The sequence below is a fragment of the Dasypus novemcinctus genome, chromosome 27 (genome assembly GCF_030445035.2).
Source record: "Dasypus novemcinctus isolate mDasNov1 chromosome 27, mDasNov1.1.hap2, whole genome shotgun sequence".
In the NCBI taxonomy this organism is placed as follows: domain Eukaryota; kingdom Metazoa; phylum Chordata; class Mammalia; order Cingulata; family Dasypodidae; genus Dasypus; species Dasypus novemcinctus.
Window position 1 is genome coordinate 52,047,511 of NC_080699.1, and position 26,405 is coordinate 52,073,915.

General features: G+C 41.3%; 2 protein-coding genes across 12 annotated transcripts in view; one reads left to right on the forward strand and one right to left on the reverse strand.

Annotated features, from left to right (window-relative positions):
* Positions 1-26,405, forward strand: part of LOC111765509 (protein IWS1 homolog) — a 99,393-nt gene that overhangs the window by 19,406 nt on the left and 53,582 nt on the right. The window lies entirely within an intron of this gene.
* Positions 408-26,405, reverse strand: part of LOC131276341 (protein IWS1 homolog) — a 39,186-nt gene continuing 13,188 nt past the window's right edge. For 3 of the 5 annotated variants that reach the window (XM_071212443.1, XM_071212442.1, XM_058289498.1), the window contains 16 exons: positions 24,027-24,088; positions 23,527-23,551; positions 18,766-18,921; positions 12,870-12,940; positions 12,388-12,412; positions 10,549-10,619; positions 10,075-10,102; positions 7,799-7,869; positions 7,337-7,361; positions 6,679-6,752; positions 6,199-6,223; positions 4,796-4,855; positions 2,936-3,024; positions 2,414-2,523; positions 2,242-2,336; positions 408-639 (listed from right to left, as the gene is read on the reverse strand). In XM_071212443.1, coding sequence (XP_071068544.1) covers positions 590-639; positions 2,242-2,336; positions 2,414-2,523; positions 2,936-3,024; positions 4,796-4,855; positions 6,199-6,223; positions 6,679-6,752; positions 7,337-7,361; positions 7,799-7,869; positions 10,075-10,102; positions 10,549-10,619; positions 12,388-12,412; positions 12,870-12,940; positions 18,766-18,826 — 855 coding nt within the window. In that variant the 5' untranslated portion in view covers positions 18,827-18,921; positions 23,527-23,551; positions 24,027-24,088 and the 3' untranslated portion in view covers positions 408-589. Of the gene's footprint in view, positions 640-2,241; positions 2,337-2,413; positions 2,524-2,935; positions 3,025-4,795; positions 4,856-6,198; positions 6,224-6,678; positions 6,753-7,336; positions 7,362-7,798; positions 7,870-10,074; positions 10,103-10,548; positions 10,620-12,387; positions 12,413-12,869; positions 12,941-18,765; positions 18,922-23,526; positions 23,552-24,026; positions 24,089-25,061; positions 25,208-26,405 lie in introns of those variants that run through there. The other 2 variants (XM_058289497.2, XM_058289496.2) reach the window with 2 other exon arrangements.

Here is a 26,405-nt window from a genome sequence, read left to right on the forward strand (position 1 = left end):
AGAACAAGATTTTGTGCCAGATGCAAATGGGGTAACATTTGTGGAATGAAATGTGAATCATGGTTTTATACACAGCAACACTGAAATGTAAGTGAAAAAGGCCCTGAAATTCAAGTTATCCTGCTAGACCAAGATGAGTATTTTTGGCATGACCCATTCCAGGTGACTGAACATAGTTCAGTAAATGCAATTTCAAAAACCCATTGACAGGAGGACTTATGATAAGCTGTCAGTTTCCAGTTATTTTTTCAACTAACACTCAATGATTAAGATTCCATGAGTGAGTGTATCACCTTGGTGGGAGCCAATACAGAGACCAGATATTATAATTCATATAGCTCTAATATTGTTTAGGGTACTTATCAGTATATTTCTTTACTTATTACGTAAAGAATAAGAAATGTAAGTAGCAAAGGTACAAAAACTGTTTAATATGACATAAAATTAAAAGTAAAACCTATTTCTAAGACTTCATCTAAGTCTTTGGATTAAAAACTAAAGTGCCACTTAGTTGTTCATTCACAATGGAGTAGAAGGGTGAGCACATAAGTGTCTCCAAGCGCCATAAGATCTCCAGTTCTACTCAGCTTCAGGCTGAGGCCTCCAGCTCAGCATCCTTGTAGCAGTCAGTTGTAGGATCTGCAACACAAATACGGGATCTGGAATCACTGGGGAGGTACAGAGGTGGTAGGAGCTTAGGTTTCCCTGAGGTGGTTTGCAGGACTCAAAAGTTACCTCAGACCAACCCCGGAGAGGTGATCTTCGGTCCATGATATCCCAGGAGCCAGATCCAGAGGGACTGAATTCCTACTGCTGCTGTCTGCAGAAGGTGCTGTCTATGACTAAGAGTGTCTCTAAATTTCCAGGCAAAGGGCTGTGACCTGATTGCTAGATTGGGCACCTTTCAAGTGAATGTCCTCTGAAGAACAAAACTGATGCAGAGGAAAAGGTGGGCTCGAGTCCTCTAGAAAGAAAAGGCAGAGTCCCATCTCCCTGGGGCAGGCGAGGGGCAGGAATTCTGAAGGGAGAGGCATGGAAGTGATAACCTTGCTCCCTCCACCCTGGTCCTCAACAGCATCCAGTGGTGAAAGCCTCAGATCAAAAAGGGACAGATTCTTGGAGCACTTTCCCTATTTAACAGTTTCATTCTAAATCAAACACTGAGCTTACTGTGCAACCCATTTTAATATAAAGTGACTGTGATGCCAAAATCATATATTTTCTTACATTAAGATATTCCAACATGTATTACAAAACACTCATCATAATCTAATAAGAGTTATTACTTAAATGCTATAAAATAAATAAGGAGACTTAAGTAACATGCAATCCTCTCTGATTTTCTCATTCCTAGCAAGCCCTGCAGGGAGATTTCCTTTGTGCTTTGTGTTTGTTTGAATTCTACATACATGAATAAATTGTAAAGAAGTACAGCTTGAGAAAATGAGTGTGAGCTGAAGTGGGATGTGGAAGGAAACTACAGAGGCTTAGAACCCCAGGGCTTGGGCAGCAGTGACTCAGGTCCCACTGAGGTAGAAAACAGGGCCTCAATAGCTACCCTGTTTGCCTGAGAGTGACCCCAGTGTTCTGGGTTCTGGATTGAATAATGGGCAGCCATAAACTCATGCTTTCATCCTCACCTGCGCACCTATGGATGCAAAATCATCTGTGAATAGGGTCGTCAGAGATCTTACTAGTGAAGGGGAGGCCAGCCTGCATCTGGGTGACCTTAATCCTATATGCTTGGAGTCCTTCCAAAGAGAGGAAGACTAGACAAATTCAGAGCAGGAGCCCCGGGAGACAGATGAAGACAGATGATCAGTTGATGGAGGCAGAGGTTGAGTTATGTGTTGCTGGCAGCATCAGGGAAAGCATCATCATGCTGACACCTAGATTTCGCGTCTAATCTCCTAAACTGAGTGTCAGTTCCTGTGTTTACCTCAGTTAATCACTGCTATCAGATAAAGCAGCCCTGGCAAACTAACACAGGCTAATTCACCCTTTCCCTATGAGAACTGGTGGCACTCTAGGTTACTCCACAGTGTCCACCACACTCAGAAAGAAAGACAGGAGGATTTGGCAGGCCTTAGTGGATTGGGAGGGCAAACTTTGGTCCTGAAGAGGGCTAGAGCCCTCCTACAAATTAAGGAGCTAAGGGAAGGCATAGCTGATCAGCTTTAGGGCTTACGTGGAAAGCACTTCTACTCATGGGGAGGGGTTCTCAGGGCACCCTTCACTTGCCTGTGCTCATGTTCCCCATCAGATTCCTATCTCCGCCTCCATATTCACACACAGTTGCAGGCACTCCAGCAAACTCCTCATGAACGCTGAATTTCCTGAAGTGGCAAAGAAAGTTAGTGCACGTGAACTTGTTTCCCTTCCCTCTTCATCCTACCCACTACTCCACACTAACATGTCTTCTTCCTCTTCTTCCTCTCTTTTTGCATCGTTGATTCCTTCTGTGCATTCTCGGAAAAGAAGGTTGATGTCAACAGACTCCTCCTCCTCAAAGAGTGTAGACAGCTGCAGGGTAGAGAACACACTTGCTTTTCCAGAGCCATATATGGGTAGGAACACGGCAGTGAAGGGAGAGTCCATCCCAGAAAAAACTTCCCAGGGGCCAACCCCACATGATGTGGGCCAATGCTTCAGACTTCAGCACAACTTCTTGCCTGGGCCATTCAGGGACACACCAGTTGATGTATGGTGCATAGTAGGGTTGGAAATCCATGCAATGTTAAAATACAGTAGGTGAAGAAGGTGGAGAAACATTTTAAAAACATTGTCAATTGTATAACCTCACCTTCCTGGAGGCTACCAGGACCTTTGAGATGACAATTGTAAAAGGAGAGGAAAAGAGAAGAGCTACAAAGGAATGTTTACAAAGAAGAAACAGGAAGATTTTAAAATTAGGCAAGAAGAGGAAATAAATTACATGCATATTGCCATTCTCTACGTCTGACTCTTCTGAGTCCGAGAAAAACGCCTCTGAGTGTACCATTGCGGTGACCGTGATAGGGTGACCTTGCAAAAGGAAAGGCGAAAGTTAGGGTTCAGGGGAGAATTAGAGCCCCTATTGTCTTTGTCATACTGTGACCTGAGCTTGGCACCCAATTCTGTCTGTATCACTCCCAACTTTCTTTGGGCCTCGATAGCGTCTCCTGTGCCCTGTGTGGTTGGCCTAATGTCAACAGGGTCCGTTTACCAGACCTCACATACTATAACTTTGGGGAGGAATGCCCATTTCCTCCTTGTCCTCAAAGAAGGCAGGCATATTCTCTATGTCTTGCTAAGCATGATGTTGATTTCCTTTCCATCATCTTGCCTCAGAACCTCCCTGCCTCTCTTCTCTCTCCCAGTACTGCTTATTTCCTTTATTCTTGTCTTCCATTCACATTGTTCTTCCTTATGAGAACATAGGGGAATGATCAAGCATATCATGCCACCCTCTCCATTCAATGGATTGGCCTATTACCAATTCAACCAATGCCAGATGCAACGCTCAGGCTCTGGAGTTGAATCAGATCTTGTGGAAGAGAGCTACCACCAACCCCCAAAATCAAGTGGTTTTTGAAGTGTCTGTTATGGCTTTAGGTGTGAAGCAAACATTCTGTCCTCTCAACATCTCCATAGGTTCCAAAAAAAAAAACAAAAAACGATTTAGAGAGGATTAACAGGAAATTAGACGTAAAGTAACTTGTCCACATTCCCTTATCTTGCAAGTGTGTTAATAGCCTTGTGTAGAATGTGTGGCCATTTAAATGAATTCAGCCTTCTAGGCTCCATCAAGCCTTCTTAGGCCTGGGTACCTTGGGTGCTTTGAGAAGCCTGTGGAAAGGCACAGGGAGAGAAAGGAATATTGCTTGAGAAACAGGGCATTGCTGACCATAGCACTGAATTCAAAGAGCAGGAGGAAACCTGTGGCCCTGCTGCCAAGAGGCTCTGATTTGGGCATACTCAATTCCAGAGCACCAGCTCAGTAGGACTCTGAGAGCCAGTGTGTGAAACAAGTCAGTGGCCCATTCACACAAGTCCTCAGAAAGCCTGCTGGGCTTTGAAACCTCTTCTGGGGCAACTGGAATCAAACCATTCTCAGATGTAATTAAATTTAGGTTTCCAAACTACATTGGCATTTTGGATTTGGGTTGGAAGTGCAAAATAATAGTGAGTTCAAGAATGTGCTTTAGCCACGCCTCTCAAGGACACAGGTACATGCTAAGCCCAGAGAAAATGTTCTTCATGGCTTCCAACCCATGGTTAACCTTTAAAGCAGGATCCACAGTAAGGATGGAACATGAAGAAAGTAAAACTAGATCTAAAATTGCACGGGATGAGGCCCTACTTCTCAAGTGCCATCTGGCACTAGCCAAAAACACTTTGTCCCAGGTCCAGGTGACAACCTGAGAGGTTGTGTCCCAACAGACCCGCTCCATTGAAGTTCAACACTTAAATCCAAACCACAATCTCTTGTATCAGTTACTATGGGAGGCTAAGCAAAGGAAACCAAAGTTTTGTTGTCAGACTGTTGAGAAGACATGAAAAAACTAATCCGTGGGAAGTTAATTAAAAAAAAAATACATGGAAATTTCATTTAACACACAACAGACACAAAGCTCACGGTCATTATATCTCCTACTTTTATGTTATTGAAAACGAAAAGATGGAAGCAGGCCCTCATAAGTATTTCCTATACTTTCTAATATCATGCCCCCTTCCATAGACTCGAAGGCACCAGGTATAACTACTGATCTTGGTATCTTCTCCATTGGATCCTTCCTTGAGAATTGTAACCTACCTGGATTGTCGTCGGCGTCATCGCTGCTAGTGGAGTCATACTTGCGGTCCGCAAGCCAGTCTTTAGGAAAACAAAGATCCACAGGACCGTTATTAAGGATTGGGCCACTCCCATCCCTCCCTTCTTCCTTGAGACCTTGCTGGCTACCATAGGAAAACCCAGCTCTCTACCCTGGGTTCTAAGACCTTCCTGGGTCCCTCTGGAGCCTGAGGCCTTAGCAAGAATTTGCAAAGTGCTTGCAAGTGAGGGAGAGGAGGGGAAGGTATCAGCTCTCAACTTCGCACTCCCTTATTTAGCTGGAAAATAGAGCACTGACCTCCAATCTTGTCACCCTGAAATTATGACTCTTTGGGCATGCTCTGTCTTAGATGAGTTCAAAGCACAGACCTAGTGCTAGACTCTGGGCTGCTGCCTTGGGGAGCATTTTGTGAGGATGAACATGTTCCCTTCTGCATCATCCCTACCACAGCTGCCAGCACAAATGGGCGTTGGGCTTTAGCAAAACTGCAAAAACTAGAATCTGCTCTAGATGCCCTGGCTGTGTGAACTAAAATGACAAATGTTGACAAATTCGTAGGAGAACTTTAGAGACTCTGCCAGGCAGAAGGGGCTTGAAGAAAACGTGTGGATTAGGAGTCAAAGCACCTAAAATCTCAAGTTCTTTGGTCTGTATTCATTAAATGTCCAGTTCTGAAGATTTTCTTTCACCTTCTCGAAACTTCCCTGTCTCATATGTTAATGAAGGGACATGTATGTCTGCCTTTCTTTCATCCTGACCATTCAAAATGCTTTGAGGTATAAGTAAAGCCTTACAAAGAGGAGAGATTTATGATTAAGCCAAGACATATTATTACATCCCAGAAAGAAGGGTCCTGTACCACATTTCAGTCCCTGTAGAGCTTCGTGAAAATTGTCTTTGATGTTGATGGATTATTCTTGCGTTATTGCGGTATACTTGACATATTGTAAGCCACACTAATTTAGGACATAATTTGATAATATTTGAAGAGATATTGATGGGATTTTTTACAAAGAAAGTTGACACTAGTCATTGTGCTGTTTGGTGTGTGAAAAATCCAGAAAACACATTAAAGACTCACATTTGTACGCATGCCCATTGAGAATCAAAACGTGTATCCTGAGAATCACATCACAAACATACACATGTAAACACACACCACTTTCATGCAGACAAACACATGCCAACTAATCAGTACTCGACTTCTTAAGAAAGACAACCCTAGTTCTTACCTGGAATGTCCATTTCATTCACCACACCCAAATCCTCATTCCCTCAAGGAGGTTGTCATCAGGAACCTCTTTAAACTCAATTGACAAGGAAGGCTCATGTTTTTTAATATCTGGACTTTTTCTCAGCAAGTGTATGACTTCAGAATACTTACCATTGTTGCTTGCTCTTGGGATTGGCTGCAATTTTACAGAGAAGATAATGCCGTAAGAATCAGAACTTAATCTATAGTGATACAAGAGGCTTGTGTCCTCTTGGAGACTTCAGAATACAAGAGGGAAAGAATGAAGTTAAGGAAAACCAAAAGCAGGTGTAAAGCATGAACAGTCCTGGGTGATGCATCTCTCAAGTACATTTTGATTACTAAGTACAAAATTCTTAATTCCAGGTGAAAAAATTTCTGCTAAAGAATGTCCTCCTGCCATATAGTTTATAACCTGATGCTGTCATTTATGATTGCCCCCTTTAAACTGGGATTAGCTCCTAAAAGATGCCCACTGAACACTGACCCACCAAGCATTTGAACCTCTCATCTATATTGTACGTGGTCAAATTTTCATAACTGAATTGGATGAGAAATGAAAGAAACCAAGAATGCAATGGTTCTATCTCAGATAAAGAAAGTTGGCCTTACCTTGGTGTAAGTAAATGGAGTGTGCTCTATGGCCTTGGCACTTTGAAGTTCCTCCAGCAGGCCCTCAGGGGGAGCTAGGAAGACAGAGAGTTAGCATCAGTACATTGGGGTAGTTGCTCTGGGTTCAGTCAAGAAGCATTGCTTGACTTGGACGAGGGATTAGAATAACAAGGAGGCAGGTATTCAGCAAGACTAAGTGAGCTGCTAAGGAGTGGAAGGAGGGCAACAGGGAGGAGCAGTAACACAAAGGGATGCAGTCCTTGGCACTGTGGCTAAAGACGTCCCAAAGCACCATAAAAGGAACCTGCAAAGGTACTAAAAAAGAGGATGTTGTTCAATGACAGTTTCTTACCACTCCTCCTGCCCATTTTGAAGCCCACTGTTATTGTTGAACTTTGAACATTTAAATACACGTAAAGTGTGCAACTATCATGGGATATGAACAAAAACCCAATCCACCTAAGGGGAACACAACTGCTAAAAGTACTGTACAATGTGGCCATTTTTCTTCCTCTAAAACAGAAGGACCCCTCTATTTCTTATGCCCACATGGAAGGTAAAATCAGGATGCTTTCCACAGTAAAGAAAGCATGAAACTCCTAGTTTAAATCATCTAGATGTTTTTAAAAAAGAAGTAAAGTGATGCCAAAATACATACCATTTTCACTTACTCCTGAAGCCACCTACAATTAGAGAAATGAAAACACTCTGAGGACTGGAGCAGGCTGTATAGTGTTTGCACAGTTGGGTTACTCTGTTGCTGCCTTTAGAAAACTAGATGGGAAACGGGTTGAGATGAAGGCCCAAAAAGTAATTGTAACAGACACTTGTGGAAAGGCACAGCATTTCCTGTTTTATGCATCTCTCCCATCTATGGAGGAGGAAACCTAGCCCTATAATGTAGAGGGGACTCCTTGAAGTCCCTCTTGAAGCAGAGATGTTAGTAAAGGGTTCCAAATGAACACTCTTCTGACTCAGGAAATTGCAGACATCATCTATAATTATTTGGTCTGATTTTCATATCTGAACTCAATTGGCAAATAAAAGAAAGGAAAAAAACAAAAAACAAAAAAACTTAAAATCAGCAATTTGACATCAGAGAAAGAATGGGTGACCATACCTTGGAATTTGATGGAACCTCCTCATCTTCCCTCTCACTGGGGGACTCATCCAGCAGGCTCTTAGGGGTTCCTGGGAGGACACAGAGTAAATGTCAATACATTGGGCAGTGTTCATGGGTTACTCAGAGACCTACCCTGACACTGCAATGGGCAAGAAAATAGGGACCTGAGGGGTAATAAGTCTGTAAAAATATATTGCTGGGCCATCCTCCTTGGTTGAAGAAGGATGGTAAAGGAGAAGAGGAACAGGTAAAAAAAATGAGAAATGAAGACTTTGTGTCTGTGTACCTAAAGGCATCCAAATTCAACATGATATATTCAATCTAAAAATAGTATTAAACAGATGGTATTACTTACAGAGCTCCATCACTTTTCCTTCCTGTTTTTTATAATAGTTGTGTTTTTATTATTTTCTTTAAGATTTACTTTTTATTTCTCTCCCCTTCCTCCCTACTGCTCCCCCCCCCCCCAGTTGTCTGCTTTCTGTGTCCATTCGTTGTGTGTTCTTCTGTGTCCACTTATATTCTTGTCAGCAGCACTGGGAACCTGTGTCTCTTTTTGTTGTGTCATCTTGTTGCGTCAGCTATCCATGTGTGTGGAGCCATTCCTGGGCAGGCTGCGCTTTTTTCATGCTGGGTGGCTTTCCTTATAGGGCACACTCCTTGTGTGTGGGGTTTCCCTGTGTGGGGGACAACCCTGCGTGGCACTGCTCTCCTTGTGCGCATCAGCACTGCGTGTGGGCCAGCTCATCGCACGGGTCAGGAGGCCCTGGGTGTGAACCCTGGAACTCCCATGTGGTAGGTGGACACTCTGTCCGTTGAGACAAAATCTGCTCCCCCCTTCCTGTTTTGAATCTAGACAAGTTGTCAATGCCCTTTTGAACTTTCCAAGGTCATTTCCATCTCCACTAATGCAAAGTGCTCCTACTACAATACTAATCTGTTGTATAGTGTTTTATTTATTCATTTATTGGTTGACTGGATTTAATTCTAGACAAGGTATTCTTTTGTATTGAGTCACTAACACGTGTCATAAAGATAATTATAGGGTTTGTCATAATACTCATGGACTACCATTTACAAGTACCCAATGTTCACCATGTGATATTTTCCCTTCATCTTCCTTTTCATTACCATGTTTTTGTATTCATTGCGTGATGTGACTCTCCATGCTTATATGATCCATCCCACAGTGGGAGAGTTAGTTAGGATCGATTGAGGGTTGAGCATGAATCTCTATACTAGCTATAAGGGAAACTTGAAATACGAATGATGAACATGAACCTAATGGCTAAGAGGGAATTTGAGTTCTTACTCATTACTCTTCCTCAAATGAGTAGCTCACAGAATGATCTTTTTTTTTTAATGGCTTATGGTGATAATGTTATTAAATAGATGAAAATATCTCTCCTTGTCTGTCTGCTTGGGCCATGTGCTGAGCTGTGAACCAGTACTGGCAGCGATTGGCAAGCTTGTCCTACTGAAACCTCATGAGTCTGAGAGTCTGTGAGTTTACCAGCAACATGTGGGGCTCTCTCTGTGTTTTCCACACTAATAACTGTGAATAAGTATCTTGTAAAATGCACCTGCTAACCTGTGTTATGTGACCCCTGTGAATATCTAACACATGAGTGTCATGTTTAAGAAATGCCTAGGGCACATACATATATATAGGCAGTGGAAATTCCTTCATTGTCACTAGTGACCCATACCTGTGATTAGGTAATATTCAGTAGTTCAGAGTAGTAGTATAGGGGTTACATGCCTCAGTCCAAATCTTGTCTCTACAACGTAGGAATTTGAAATCTCGGGTCATTAATTTATGCCCCTCAGAACCTGGCTGTAAGGGATAGGGAGAGTTTACATAATTCCAGGAATGATTCTAGTGAGATGTTTGCAGGTTATTGTATGCAATATGTGCTGTGGTGATGTGATGGTGTTTTAGAAAAGTTTCAATGACAGTTGTCCTGTGTATGTTGGACGCTTCACTTAGGGAAACACACAGCAATGCCCCAACACACACCTTCTCAATCCCTCCAATAGGCTCACTCATACACACTCCATGACTGCCATAGACACAAATCCACACAAGTGAAGTGAATACATCTACTGGGAGAACAATAGAGCATGACCATATTCCTTATCAGGAGGAATTAATGTTTAATGTGTAACCATACCTCAGAAAATCCCACCAGTAACTGGAACCACCTTGGCTTTCCAGGCAAACCTAGGATCTAATTCAAAATTACCTCAATTCAGTAATTCTAGATACATACCAGCAGTTTGACTTTCTCCTGGGGCCACCTGCAATTAGAGAAAACTTTATGAGGATCAGACCATGTTTTGGCTGTTTGCAAAGGATTTTTGCTTGATTTGCAGCATTAGAAATTCAGGTGTGAAATAGGGGTCAAGCAAACCTGATGAGCAGGTGTAGCAGACACACCAAGAAAGGCATGAGCTTTTCCTGGACGCACATTTGTTAAATTCAATTTGTGTGGCGATTACAAATTCTTAATCCAAGGAGAACAAAATTGTAGCTGAGCAAAAGCCTACTTTGTCAACTTCTGCTCCCCTTTGTGGTTGATCTCTTCAATGTTGGATCAGTTAGAAGAGGCCCCACATGATGCTTCCCACCCCAAGGAAATGGAATATTTCATCGAATATGTTCATGATCAGGTATCCTCATCTGAAATCAATTCCAATGGAAGAGACCAAAAAATCAACTTTAGATCAATGACTAGTAAGCTCACCTTGGCTTTAAATGGGACCTCTTCATCCTCTTGATCACTTGGAAGTGCCCCCATCAGCTGTTCCTGGTCTTCTAGGGTGACACAGAGTAACTCATCACATTGGTGTGTTTCTCATAAATTTCAAAGTAAATTTATAGTCTTGGACAAGATTCTTAATTGTGTAGAGGAGGTAGTTTATCAAGCATGCTGAGAACTGCTGTGGGACCATCGTCCATCATGAAGGAAGGATGCAAAGAGAGCAGCCAGAAAGAAACAAAAATATATATCCCTAGCTCTGAAGCAAGTATCAACCTAAATCTTCTGACCATACCCAGTGTACAAATGGCACTGAAAAACATGCTATGATTCAATGCCTGAGTCCCATCATCCCTCCTCTTTATAGTATATCTCAACTTAAGTGCCAGTATCTTCTGGACAACTCCAAATGAATTCAATCTCCATGCCACATATATAGACACTGCATTTACCATTTGTTCTACAGAAATTTGTCACTTGATTAGAAGCAAAGTTTTCTGGTGGTCTGGATTCCATTCCATGTAATGCATTCTATTGCATTTATTCACTAACCCATTGGGATAAAGATAACATATCACAGAAGATTGGGAGTACTAAAATCTTACCATTTAAATAGCAACACTTATTAATCACATGGTTTTACTTCCAGTCTTTCTTTTCCACACCAAGTGTGGGTAGCCATTGAAATATTGAATGATATTGAAATATCACTGGCCATCAAATATGGGATAGCCATTATGTAGGGACATATAGATTGAGTGTCAACACCCACAAATGCAACTCTTTAGGAATGTTTCCACAAGGGGTTTGGACACCAGGTTAAGAACCAAGATGTATCTGCATTCTTATTTTTCAAAGACCATCTTGTGGGACTCGTGATTTGAGTGCCTATCGTGTCCTTTGGGATGATGCTGTCATATGTACTAAATTGTCCTCCCGATGCCTATCTGCTTTGGGTAAGCTCCTGAGCTGTGACCTCAATCCAGTTATCATGGATCATGCCATCCTATGTGATGCCTCATGACTCTCAGAATTTGGAGCTGCTCATTAGCATGTATGCTTACTGTGTCCTTTGAGCACTAATAACTGTATCAAAGTCTCTGGTGGTCAGCACAGGGAGTTGGCCTAGGTCATGTGAACACTGAGGCTACTTTATAATGATGGGCAGTTTTGGTCTCTTTGTGGGCTCATGTAATTCTGGGGTATGCATCTATAGATGCTGTAACTCCCTTGTATGGTTTCTGGTAAGCATATGGCTGAGTGGCAAGGTCAGGTCTGTAACTCAAGGTATGAAGACATGTGACTAGGTTCCCATTTAGGACCTTCCCTTTAGCAGTGCAAGAGCTTGGGATGTTCACCTTTGCCCTCAGTTTTCCATCTGTGTTGTGGTCGTAGAAAGCAAACCCCAGATCCAGCTTTGGTGAGTGTGGAACAAGTTCATGTACATAGAACATGCAGTGGTGATGGGGTATACTTGAGAAAACTGTCCCTGTTGTCCCTGGTAATTGTCCAGTCTAAATGGGATATAACATCTGGGAAACTGCTCATGGTTGCCCCCATATATGCACACACACAAAGCCAAAATTACACCACAGAAACTCACACTACACTCCCCAAACTCCCATGCATGCAAAGCCTGCACAACCTAAAGAGATCACAGACAAAACCACAGACTGTAGTAACAAGGGCAGATTCCCTTCACAGAAACCATTTCCTCATCACCATGATGCTTTGTCCAGGATGTCCCCAGCTGAAAGTTTTCTGGAAGTTCCTTATTTCACCTCTATTTTACCCTCAGATGTGGGATTAGCACAGAATACCTACCGTTTTCACTTTCTCTGGAGTTCCCCTGCAATTGCAAAAAAGAAAACACTATGAGGATCCTAGGATGTTGAGTAGCATCTTCTCAGGTATTGGTGATTTTATGAAAACTGATGGGAAGCATTTGTAAAGTCAAAGGCCCCATAAATAAACATGGAAAATACATTAGGAATGGCTCAATTGTTGCCTGATGGATATGACTTTCCAGACCACTGTGATGGGAGTTACAAAAGTTTGAATCCATGCAGAATACTGGTGCCGAGGCAAAAGCCCACTATCATATGCTATAGAACCTGGTGCTTCAATTTCTAATGCCTTCTTTATCAGGGCACTTTTGGTAAGAGAAGCCTTCCAAATATCCTTTCCCCTGACCAGTGGGTGATATCTATAATTCACACCATCATATATTATGATATTTACTCAATTGAAAAGGACAAATAGGAGAAAGGAGTATTTCTATCTTAGACCAAAACAGATGACCTTACCTCAACATTAGGTGGAACCACTTCATCCTCCCTGTCACGAAGAGGGTCCTCCACCAGGTCTTCCAGGGGAGCTAGGGGGACACAGAGTAACAGTCAGTACAGTGGGGTGTGGCTGATATTATTCAGGGATCTTTGCTTGACCCAGACAGGGGCTTACAAAGCGCAGGTCCGGGTGGTCAGGAAACATGGACTGTGGAGTTACCCAGACACACTTCATGGAAGAAGGAGACCAAAGAGAGGAAGCATGGGCATCAGAAATAGGATTCTTGGTTTTGTAGCTAAAGAGAGTCTAAATCAATGTGAAATAGCTCACGAACAAGTGGTACTAAAGTGTACAATATGATACAGTGATATGGTTCCAACTCTTATGCGACCCATTCTGAAATCCAGCAAAATTGCCAGAATCTCATTGACATCATGAGATACTGCTTCACACTCACAGATCTTTGCTGACTTTGAGTTTCTCATTTGTTCTACAGGATTTTTAAAAATTTTCAACAAGTTAACATCTACATAACATGTAATTTGCCAGTTTACCCATTTTTATCTATACAATTAATTTACTATCATCAATTAATTACATGTCCAATGTTGTGTTACCCTCCCATCAAACATTCAATTCCAAATTTTCTCATTACCTGAAACAGAAACTCTATAGCCATTAACCAATGAGACTAATCTATCTCCCTAGCCCTGGTAATAAAGTCTAGTCTCCTTTTCTTTCTCTGAATTTTCTTTTTCTTATATTTCAAAGAAGTACATTGAAACAGTATCTTTCTTTCATATCTTCCTTATTTCCTCAGTATAATGTTTTTAAGTATCATGCATATAGTAGGGTGCATCAGAACTTCTTTACTTTGTGTGGCCCATCCCATTCATGGATATGCTTTTTTTTTTTTTTTTTTTTTTTTTTTTACTGATTTCCATATTGATAGACACTTGGGTGGTTTGAAACTTTTGGCCATTCTGAATGATGCGGCAACAAACACTGAGTTTTCAAATACCTATTTGTGTCCCTCTTTTAAGTTAAATTCTTTTCATATATAGACCTAGTTGTTAGATTGCTGGTCCCATGGTAATCCCGTGTTTATCTCAATGAGGGATTGCCAAACTATTTCCCAATGTGGCTGATCCATTTTACATTCCTTCCACCAATGTATGGGCCTTCCAGTTGATTCACAGCCTCCCTTGTATTTGTTATTTTTCATTTTATTTCCTCTTAAAAACATTAGCTACCCTACTGGTTATAAGGGGCACCTCATTGTGGTTTTGATTGGCATTTCATTGAGGATTAATTATATTGAGTATCATTTCTTGTGCTTATTATCAGTTTGCGTATATTCTTTCAAGATACATCTACTCAAGACTCAGCTAGTTTCCAACCCAGGAGTCCACACTCCAAGTTTACCTGCTTTGCTTAACAACAGCTACATTATTCATGTATCATCTCCCTTTTGAATGAATCTGACAAAGATGGCAAAGATCCTATTGTTGACAGCCTAAGTGTAATGACTGTTCTTCTGAATGAATGAGTTTCCTGTTAAGAGAGACCCAGTCAAGTGAGATGAATGGCAATTACAAATGATAGTGGTCTTATTTATTGTGAAGTCCTTTGTCCCAAAATGCATAAAAACATCACTTTGGATTATGTTTTACCTTAATTATAAGTGTCTCAATTGATATATTTGCCAAGGCATGGAATGAACCATAACTTAACTTTGAATAGAGTTCTGAGTGAAGAATTAGGAGACCTTTATAGTGACCCCAATGTTGGCAGGACCTAAATGGGAATATATTTCTTTGCTGTGCTGTATGTGTGTTTGTGTGGAGTGGAGTGGAGAAAGGCGGGATGGAGAAAGGATTGGGAGAGGAGTGTTTAGGAGAGGTATAATAAGACACTGACCAATATTTTACCAGGAAGTGCTCCTGTGCAGTGCCTACACGATGACTGAAACAGTGATTAAGGCATCTAGGAAATGGGTAATTTTCAAATGACACTTGAAGTAAATGACAAAATAATTTTATGTGTAAGACACTAAGTGTTTATCATAAAGTTCCAATTCTTTGAGTAATTCTCAAAGAAAGAAAAATGAAAAGATATCAGAAAAAAATGTAAATACCAAAGCATTTGCAACAAAGTTTTCAGGAACTCAAAAGGGGAAAAGAAATAAAATTAAACCTCCCCAGAAACATGAAACATTTCCCTAGCCAGAGAGCACATTGATGTAGAAGAAGGCATGTAATACCATTCCCAAGCTCCCTTATCCAATCAGCCAGTGTCCCTGTAAAATGAGAAGGGACACAGAAAGAAACAGTAAAGGGAGAAGGCTATATGAATGTGGAGGCAGAGGCTGGACTCATGCAGCTACATGCCATGGATCACCAAAGATTGCCACCCTCCACCAAAAGAGAGGGAAAGCCAAAGGAGAACTCTTCCCCTAGGGCCTCCAGAGGGAGCATGGTGCTGTGACACATTGATTCCAGACTTCTGCGCTCCAGAGCTGTAGAAGAACACATTTCTAGGTCTTATTCTTTCTGTTTGCTATTATGTGGCCAAGATTTTGGTACTTTGTATGGCAGCCCTGGAAAATGAATATAGTACCCTTCATGATATGGAAGGCTCCATACAAATGACCACCACTGCTGATTCACAGCCAGTTTCTTTCAACTAATAATTGACACATGCAAGGACATGAGTGTTCTGCACATCTCAGGACGATCTCAAGGACTGCCATAGAAAACAATGCTTCAAGCAGGGGTGCTGCTGTGGGCTCTAGAGACATCTGGACACTTGAGGCCTTTCAGCCAAACTCAGGAAATTGGCACCACATGGGTGGGCCTTATCTTAGAATATATGATAGCCAGTCTCCCTGGTGTATCAGAGTTAGGCTCATTTCCTACACACGGTTTTTCTGCCCATGTATTTGAACCTATACTTATCACTATATCCATTTTTAGATGTATGTCCCAGAGACTTAAATCTGCAGTGTGTTCATATGCCAGTGGAGCCCTGAATCTCAGCAGAGTTGCAGCCAACACCTACTCTCCAGTTCCTCAGATTCACCCAGCCTAAGTAACAAAAGAAGGATGATGGACAACGCCCATCCCAAAAGACAGAGAGTATCTAGCACTGCAAGCAACAGTGTTTCCTCCATCTGCCCCATAGGACCTAAAACCCATCTTAATCAGAAGTAGTGTGGGCATAAGCATTCCAAAATCCTCCAGATTGAGGAATGAACACCCATAACAGGAAAATGTAAATATGGACCAAAGTAGACTGATTATTACTCTAGGACTAGAAGTCCTTTCCACATTGATGGAAAGACAGTGATCACCGCAGTTTCTGTGGGGAAGCACAGGGAAGAATAGGTGTAACATGGGGCATTTTTGGCATATTGGAATTGTTCCACATGGCATTGCAATGACAGATACAGGCCAGTATACATTTTGTCAAAACCTGTAAAATTGTGCAGGGCATAGTGTAAACTGTAATGCCAACTATAGACCGTGGTTAGTAACAATGCTTCCATATTTGTTCATCAATTGTCAAAATATATCACAATAATGAAATATGTTGTTAAATGTGTAAAATGTGAGCAGATGAGGTGGGGTATATGGGAATCCCTATATTTACAAATAACTTTCATGTGATCTAAAACTTCTTTAAAAATGAAGAACATGTGAGTACTGTAGGTAAAGCCCTTAGAAAGGTTGTGGTACAGTGTCACTTTCACATGAATGTTCAATTAGTAAATCTGAAAGGATGTGCAAAAATTTAACAGTTGGTACTTAACGACAGAACCTAGAGGAGTACAGAAAATGGAGGGAAAGTCAATCAAATTTCAATATACAGTTTTTCATATACTTTTATTTGTCTACAAGTACATTATTTTTTGTTATCTCTTTTTTATTCATTTTTAAAAATATATTACATTAAAAAAATATGAAGTCCCATTCAACCCCACCGCCCCCACCCCCCACTCCCCCCACAGCAACACTCTCTCCCATCATCATGACACATCCATTGCATTTGGCAAGTACATCTCTGGGCATCGCTGCATCTCATGGTCAACGGTCCACATCACAGCCCATACTCTTCCACGTTCCATCCAGTGGGCCCTGGGGGGATCTACAATGTCCCGTACTTGTCCGTGAAGCACCACCCAGGACAACTCCAAGTCCCGAAAACGCCTCCACATCTCATCTCTTCCTCCCATTCCCCATACCCAGCAGCCACCATGGCCACTTTTCCCACACCAATGCCACATTTTCTCTGTGGACATTGGATTGGTTGTGTCCATTGCACTTCTATGTCAAGAGGGGGCTTAGATTCCACATGGATACTGGATGTCCTCCTGCTTTCAGTTGTAGGCACTCTAGGCTCCATGGTGTGGTGGTTGACATTCTTCAACTCCATGTTAGCTGAGTGGGGTAAGTCCCATAAATCAGAGTGTAGGAGTTGAAGTCTGTTGAGGTTCAGGGCGTGGCTATCATATTGTCAGTCCAGAGATTCAAATCCCCTAGATATATCTTAAACCCCAGCACCAACTACAATTCCAGTAAAGTAGCATGAAAGTCTTGTGAAATTGTTGTTATCTTATGCAAAAAACCTACTCTCTGAAATTCTTGAATACAACAATGATTTCCCTTTTTTTTGGGTACATATTTGGAAATCCAGGGAGGGCAGAGTGCTGAGTTCTGTTTGTTATCTTTGATGTCTGAGGCCTCAATGGGAAGTCTCACTGGCTGCACACAACTCGGAAACATGTGGGTAAACTTCACCCATGTCTGTGTTCAGAAGCAATACTTCGATGTGAAGCCTCTGTGAGACCTCTCCATGTATCTATTAAGGCAACACCCCACTTCCCAATACCAAATCTAGTTAGTTTCCTAGTGTTTCCATAATAAATTGCCACAAATTGGGTGGGTTGAGAACAGAAACTTATTCCCTCACAGATCTAGGGACAAAAACTCCAAAATTATCGTGTCCGTAGCACCACTCTCTGTCTCTCTGAGGAGCCTAGCCAGGAATCATTCCTTGACTCTTCTGGCTTCAGGTGGCTCCAGGTGCCCTGGCTTATGGCAGCACAACTCCAGTCTCTTCTTCCATCTTCACATGGCCTCCTTCTCCCAGTGTTGGTCCATCTTCACACAGCTTTCTCCTGTCTCTTACCTTCTTATAAGTGCTCTAGTCATAGAATATTAACACCCACCCTTAATTCAATAGACCTCATCTTAATCACATCTGCAAATACATTATTTCCAAATGAGTCCACCACACACAGTTACCAAGGATTTCTGAATGTAATTTGTGGGACACAATAAAACACCTGAATTTTTGTCACGGGAGTTACATGACAATATGCCTTTGTCAAAATGCACGGAGGGGTAGACAGGAAGCATGATTCTCCAAAACAATGTACTGGTGCTGTCCCTTTAATTGTACACACATCCATAATAATGAGAGTGGTCAACAGGGGAAACAGTGCTGGGTCTGCTCTGGAAGGATGGCAGGGAAACATGTAGGAACTTTATGTACTCTCTGCACAATTTTTATGTGAATCTAAAATTCCTCTAACTATTTATATCATTTTTATAACAACCTCACAGCACTTTTTTGAAGTCAACTCTTTCAGCTAAAGTTCATAAATAGATTAATGACCAAACATTACCTTGAAATGCTGTTTACCAGTAAACACAAACCAGCTTTTGTCAGTGCATCTTTCATTATGTGGTTGTGGTGCTATCTACTAACACGATTAATAAAGTTGTCAAACATGAATTTTAAAAAAGATGGTGTCTTAGCCTTTGTATAGGTTTTCCCTCAGTAGGGGACACTATAATAAACCACAGGCAACATTACTGAGGCAATACAATGATTGCAATTCCACTGTACCTTCCAAAGAAGAAGAGTTGCTTGGGGATATTTGACGGCCCTTCCTCTTCCTTGGCCACATGGTGATTTTGCGACGTCTGACAGACTGGGAATGGCGGGCAGTAGACTTTTTGGATTGAGTAGCACATTTTCTTTTTTTATACTTGAGACATGAACCTGGGAAATGCATGCACAATAGAAATATCAGTTGACATGTTATTGACAGTTGAGCATAGGAAATCTTTAATGAGTGATTTAGAGTTCAAACTATCATCCTCTCATTAAGGAGCTTCCCAGAAGACCCCATTGGGTCTAATTTTGGTTCCAAAAGATGTTGTAGTTTTGTGTTGTTCACTTTAGACACTCAATAGACAGATGTGGGATGCCTTTATGTAGATGGGACAGCATAGGAAAGCAGCAAAGCACAGTGGCCAAAGTATGTGTGCTAGTATCAACTGGGTTCAAATACCATTTAGAGGCCACCCAAGCCAGGTTATAGCTTGTAAATTTTCTGGGTTCAGTTTTCAGCACTGTCATTTGAAAACTTTAATAAGATCTACTTAATCGTGCATATTATGAAACTGAAAGAATGAGTAATTGCAAGCAAAGCCTTAAGAAAAGTGCCCAATATGTCATAAAAGACTTAGAAGAGCTCAATTGTTAAAAGTTGGGAGGAATAAGCAAGTATTCTACTAGTGCTTTCCTCCAGAGAGGGTGGCTTGTCCTGAGCCTTGATGGCTCAGGACAGGGGAGGCGTGACACTGACTTTCAGCCCTACATGGGTGTGATGCTTTAGAGCTCCTGGAGAATATGTGCACTGTCCTGTCAACCCCAAATGAGTCCTTTGTGTTCACAACATTGCTGAGTGAAGGATTTGGGTCAGGAAATGTAAGCACTACCCCAACTTGGCAAATTCCAGGGGTTCCAAGTTCCCCTCCAGGAGCCGTGGACAAAGGCCAGCCAAGTACTTGATTCCAGGGAAGAGAATGGCTCAAATCCTCACCCTACTGTCTGCCTAAAAGTTAATTCTCTGATGCAGAATATGACTCAGGTTCCCCCAAATGGAGTTCCTCTGAAGGACCAGGGACTCTTGTGGACATCCTACCCCAAACTATTCACACTGTCAGCTGCCTTGTGCAAGACTTCCTGGGGGTCAGCCAACCACTCCTGATGACCAGTCATCAGCTTGGCTCCCATGGTGGCTCAGAACCCAGGATTTTCACAAATAACTGCCCAGGGCAGCTCTGCAAAGCACTAGCTCCCTTCAACCAGTGAAGCCTGAATAAGCAGTGAGGAAGGAGAGAGTCCCATCCCTAGACATAGCTTAGAATCCCCATCTAGGGATTTGCTCAGCAACCCGGGCCTGCATTCCTTTGGGTCCCACGCTCTGATCAATTAAGGGATTTCCCTTCTACTCCCTCTCCCAGGCTGCCCTCAGAAACCTGCATCCTCTGCTATCGTCCCACAGAAATCCTGCCAGGAAATCCCAGGTACTTTCCTTTGCAATCTCTGGTCCAAAATGCAGACGTTTTCCACGCTTTCAGCACGTGTATTCAGAAGAATGTTCTCTGTAATTTCCCTTTCCCATCTTTGTCTTTCTGGAGTTTGGTATCGAGATTCTCTTGATTTGATGAGAGAGTGTCCCTCTATCTATTCTTTGCAAGTGTGTTCTGCTTTGGCATTATGCCTTTATGAATATTGTGTGGTAAACATAGGAAGCCACTGGGACCTGGAGATTACTTTGTGGGCACGCTTACTTTTTGTATTTCTTTTTTCTAAACATGAATGCTTATTGTAATGGTTGTGAAGTACACAAAAGCACTTCACAGGGCTTGGTGGTTCATATAAACACACGTGTTGTGAACACCCTGACCGACACTCAGAATGTGTCCAGCCCCTGGCAGCCTAACGTTTGCTACTTCCTGTCAGTAGCCCCCAGCAATTACCACTATTCTGACCACGATCACCGTCATTTAGAGTTCTCTCTTTTTCACACCCTATCAATGGAAGCACACAGTATAAACTCTTTTGAGTACGGCTGGATGTTATATCTGAATATTGTGGGAATTCCAAGCTGTTGCTGTGTGAATCAACATTTGCTATTTGGAATGCCAAGTAATTATATCACATTAGGACATAGCACAATAAGTGCATTCCTTCTACATTTTATACACTGTATTGTTTCCCTGAATGACTGCTCAGGATCAAACTGTTGCAAATGAGTCTGTGCAGGCCTTTGTGTGGACATCGCATTCATGCCTCATTCATGGCCCTTAGATTATACAGAACAAGGACAGGGCCTGCTGGGTCACAGGTGCACATGCCTCTAATCCATACCAGAACACTGTTTTCCAGGTGAATGTAACAGCGCCCTCCTCACAGCATCATGGGTGAGTTTCTCCATGTGTGCACCCATTCTTGGTGTTCATCTTTATACCCAGGTCATTCTGGCACATTTAAGAGGCACCGAGAGCATCCAGGATACAATTATCCCTTCTATACATCAATGCAATTGACATGTATTGTATAGGTGACACCTTCTGCAAAAGAACCTGTACTGTGGGTGATTTGACAGGAGACAAATATCAAAACTTTTTAGTTCTTTTTTTTTTTTTTTTTTTTTGCCTTTTAATATCTTGGAGAATGAGATATTCAAGTTAAAGTTTTCATTGCATTTGTTTCCTGGCAAAAATATGAAATGAAAACACCTATCTGTACTTTGAATATGTTTTTGTCATACAGGGTATAGTCTTATAAGTAACACTACAAACAAACCATGCAAAGATATCAATTCTGTGAGGTACTTCAAAATCTGGCAAATGTTTTCTGTGAAGATAGACAGTTCACTAATGCAAAAGGCTGTTAAAAGGAATCCTTCCATTTAAGTTAAGCATTTATTTATATAGTCATGCTTCATAACCACTGAAGCACCTTAAAAGTCTTAAGTGAGTTGTTATGAGAAAAAAACCCTAAAGAAAATCAATATTTGATATAAAACAGAAAGAAGAAAGTGGGTCATTAGTGACAACGCTGATTACAGGAGGGAATGAAAGAAGGAGGGAGGGAGAGAGGGACAAAGGAAGGAAGGGAGGGAGGAAGGAAGGGAGGAAGGAAGGAAGGAAATAATGGAAAGGTTCAGGAACAAATGAGAAGCAGATTCCTTGGATTTCCAGCTAAGGATTCCTAAAGCGTCTTACAAGTGGTAAATCTACAAATGCACAAATAGTAATGTGTTCATTATGACACAACCTGCATCCCATAACACCATCTGTCTGTTTTGAAGCACAGCTTAACTACCTTTAAAACCATTTCACCTTCCGCAGGTCCATTTATGCTGCCTCTCCATTTGTTGTCCCTTTTATGGAAGTTTACAGTTTATTTAGGGTCTGGATTATTGAATTCTGGGCACAGTATTTTGTGTATTTATTCAGTAATCTGTTGATATATAGGAAATCCAATTTTGAAATTTAAAATGTTGAAATCCTAACATTTAAGATAACTACTCTTTTTGCTATTGTGTTTTCCTTCTCAACTTAAAAAAATTGTTTATATTTATAGAAGTTGTAGATTATGTAAATGTTACATAATAACAAATTCCTCTTTTATTCCATGTGTGTATTCATGAGTGAGCTGGTGCTTGATCTGTGATGGCACTAAGCAGCCCACACTGGAGAATTCATTAAGGAGATAGGCATGGGTTGAGCACAGAGGATCTCTAACCAGGCGCACGAGACAGTTCAATAAGGGTGACCTGGGCTAATAACCGAGGGAAATTTTGAGTTCTTACCTTCCGCTGTACATACAACTCATGGCTTGCAAGACTGGCACATTTCTTGGGCTACTGGCAATAATGTTAGCAAATACACTAAAAGAATCTCCCGATTTTAATCAGATACTGGCCAGGTAATGATGAGTGACCCAAATCTAAGAGATATTGTCTTTGTTTCCCTACATAGTGACTTTGAACTCTCAGATATGTGACTGGACAAATGCATGTGAAATTAGCAGTATGGTAATTTGAGAGGTCATCTGGGTTATGTGACACTGGCAAAATCTTATACTGATGAGCAGTGGTTGAAAACTCGGTAGGCTTGAAAACTTTCAAGTACATGCATAGATGCTAATGTTGTCCAAATTTCCCATGTACATTGTTTGATATCCCCATGTCTGAGCTCTAAATGCACGTTCAGTTTCAATATTGGAGCCTCATGCTTGGGTACAGAACTTGGCTCTAAGTCTTAGGCTCTAGTGAGATTGTTGACATGTGTCTCTGTGCCTCTGTATTCCAGCTGAGGTGTCAGTATTTTAAACACCTGCATGACATATGGCTGTGATGAGGATTTAATAAGTTACTGTATGTAAACTGTGCACTGGTCAGAAGGAATTATTTTCTTGGTAGAGTTGACAATGTTGATTTACCTGTGTAAACAGGAACACTGTCTAGTATGAATAAATACAAGCACACAGACACACACACATTCAGATTCACAGTTACACAACACAGACTTACTCATTGCCATGCCTCAACTACAATCAATAGTAACCCACACTACCCAAGGGCAACCCAGCTGCTTCCAGAAACATGATCAAAGTTGAAGAAACATGATCAAGGTTCTTTCCCTTGAGATCAGTTTCTCTCACACCACCCCCAATTCTCACTCCCACAAGGAATTGGGAATTATCCCAATTATCCCCACCTAAGCCATCATGGAAAGCCAACCTATTCATCTAGATTTCTATTATTTTCTATCCTCAGCCATTCAGTGATTCCAGAATACACACCTTGTTCTCTTGTTCTTGAGGCTACCTGTAATGAAAGAAAAGAAAGCATGTGAGAATCAGATTAGGCTGGGTATTGTTTACACAGGTCTTTTGCTCTCTTAGTTGCTGTAGAAAACCAGATGGGAATCCACTGTTAAGTCAAAGAACAAAAAAGCAAAGTAGAGGACACCATTAGAAAAGGTGCAGACCCTCCCAGATTGTATTTCCTTCTATTCCTTTTTGGCACACAATCACAAAAGTATTAATATAAGGAGAAAAAAATGCCACTAACGCAGGGGGTCTTCTACATAGTGTCTCCCAACTGACACCACCAATGTTGAAGGCCCTCTGGCACCAGCTGTCTGTTGGAAAGAGAGTCTACCCATTCCTGCTTACCCCCAAGCAGACAGTACCTAAATTCTATACTCTACGTGATGAATTTTTCAAATCTGAATTTGATTGCAAAAGAAAGAAACCAAGAAACCAACACATTTATTTTAAATACAGAAAGCCAACCCTACCTTTGTGTTAGATGGGTTCTCCTCATCTGCCCTGGCATTAGGGAGTTCCTCTGATGGGTCACCTGTGGGAGGCGGGAAGACACAGAGTAACTCTCAGTATATCAGGAATACATCTCATGAATTATTCTGGGAACACTGCTTGACTCGTGATGCTTCTCTTTATGGATGTTGGTTATACCAAACCTGAACTGGGCTGCTATTGGGCCACCGACTACATAAATATTATTTCTCTTCTCATCTATATACATTATCTTTTTTTCTCTGTGTGGGAAAGTGTCAAAGCACTTGCTTATCTATCAATGTCTATGAGTTCATTTTCCTATTTTTCTGTCTATTGCTGTGTGTTGAAAGATATGCTGCTCATTGGGTGGTAGAGAAAAAAATTACAGTATTTTCCCCATACTTACCATTAGGGAGGGCAGTGGGTAAGTGAAAGCATCAATAAATAAGTTTGTCAAATGAAAATTTTGGATAAACCCCAAGGATAAAAGGAAAGGTGCATATTGGTTCATAAACTGACATTTAGAAACTCAAGTTCTTGGAAAACTAGTTATATGAATGGAAGCAATGGATTCCCTAAACATACTGAGTTATGTATGCATTTCAGGATGCATAGAAATGGTAAAGCATGTTAAAAACCAACTTTAGTACACTTCGTCTTATGAAATGCCTGACTTCTGATGTCTAGCCATCCATTTTAACTCCAAATTCTGAAATGAATAATTTACTTGGCCCTTGCTGAGTGAAAAACAGCATCAAAACAGACATGGAGCTGAGGAGAAGATGGAAGGGTACAGAACATTAAAAGAAATGCTAAATTTTTCTAATGGGAGATTCATTTTAAGGCAACCAGCTTGATAGAAGGATCTAAAATATGAACAAAGTAGTAAGAGACAAAGTATAAAGCTCATCTGAAATGTTGTAGGATGAGTTGGAGAGGAGAAACTAGAAAAGAATGAGGAGAATATTTTGTTGAAAAATAACTAGCCAATTTGAGGGGTATTAACTAGATTAAGTAGGTCAGTATGTTCACACCTCTTGAGCAGCAATTGAGGTTTCCCATCTCGATGAGCCGTACGAACGAAGCTGGGAGCTTTTCCACCTGCCACCAACTTCAAATCTCTCTGGGCACAGAGTGACAGTTAGAACCGTGAGGCAGATGTGCATCATGAAGTAACCATGGCGACCAGTCATCACAGAATTTTCAGAGTGAATGCCTTCTCCATATTGCAAGGTCCAACTGCTGCTGTGTGGCCATTTTCCTTTGCCACCAGCAAGGACTGGGTGCTCCTATTTCTCCACATCCTCTCCAGTACTTGTTATTTTCCATTTCTTAATAAGAGCCATTCTAGTGGGTATGTTATGATATCTCATTTTGGTTTTGAATTGCATATCTATCATAGCAATGACAGGGAGCATCTTTTTTTGTGCTTTCTTGCCATTTTTTACCCTTTGGAGACATATCCAAGACTTTTGCCCATGTTTCAAAACATATTTTTAGTTTCATTTTTTTCACTGTTAGGAACATTAATTTTGATTCAGTCTACCATAAATAACTCAGGAGAGATTCCACTCAGTCTCAGATGCAATATTTTGTTTATTTTTCAGAGGTATATACATCACACAAAACGTTCCATTAAAAAATGAAGGAGATTCCCATATGCCCCACTCCCCACAACCCCCATTTTCCCACATCAACAACTTCTTTCATTAGTGGTGCACATTTATTGCATTTGATGAATACATTTTGGGGCATTGCTACACAGCATGGATTATAGTTTACATTGTAGTTTTCACTCTCTCCCAGTCCTTTCAGTGGGTTATGGCAGGATATATAATGCCCTGCATCTGTGCCTGCAATATCATTCAGGTCAACTCCAATTCCCCAAAACGCCTCCATAATATGCCTCCTTTTCCCTCTCACTGCCTTCAGCAACTCCAGTGGCCACTGTCTCCACATCAGTGATATAATTTCTTCCATTGCTAGAGCCACAATAATTCCATAGTAGAATACCAGTAAGTCCACTCTAGGCCATAATTTCATTTCCCGATCCTGAGGACTCTGGCATGGCGATGCCCACTCTACCATGCAATTGACGGCAGCTTTGTCCGTTTTTTAATTGGGTTGTCTTTCATTCTATATATGTTGACCTTCACGATTCTTTATATTTTCTAGATAGAAAACCCTTATTGGATATATGAATTCCCCATATATTCTTCCGTAGAATTAGACTGATTTTGCTTTCATTATAAAGGTATTTTAGGCACAAAGGTTTATAATCTTGATTAGGTCTCACGTATCTATTTTTCTTTTGTTGCTTTTGCTTTGGGTGTAAAATCTAAGAGGACATTGCCCTGGAGAACTCCTTCCTCCCCATG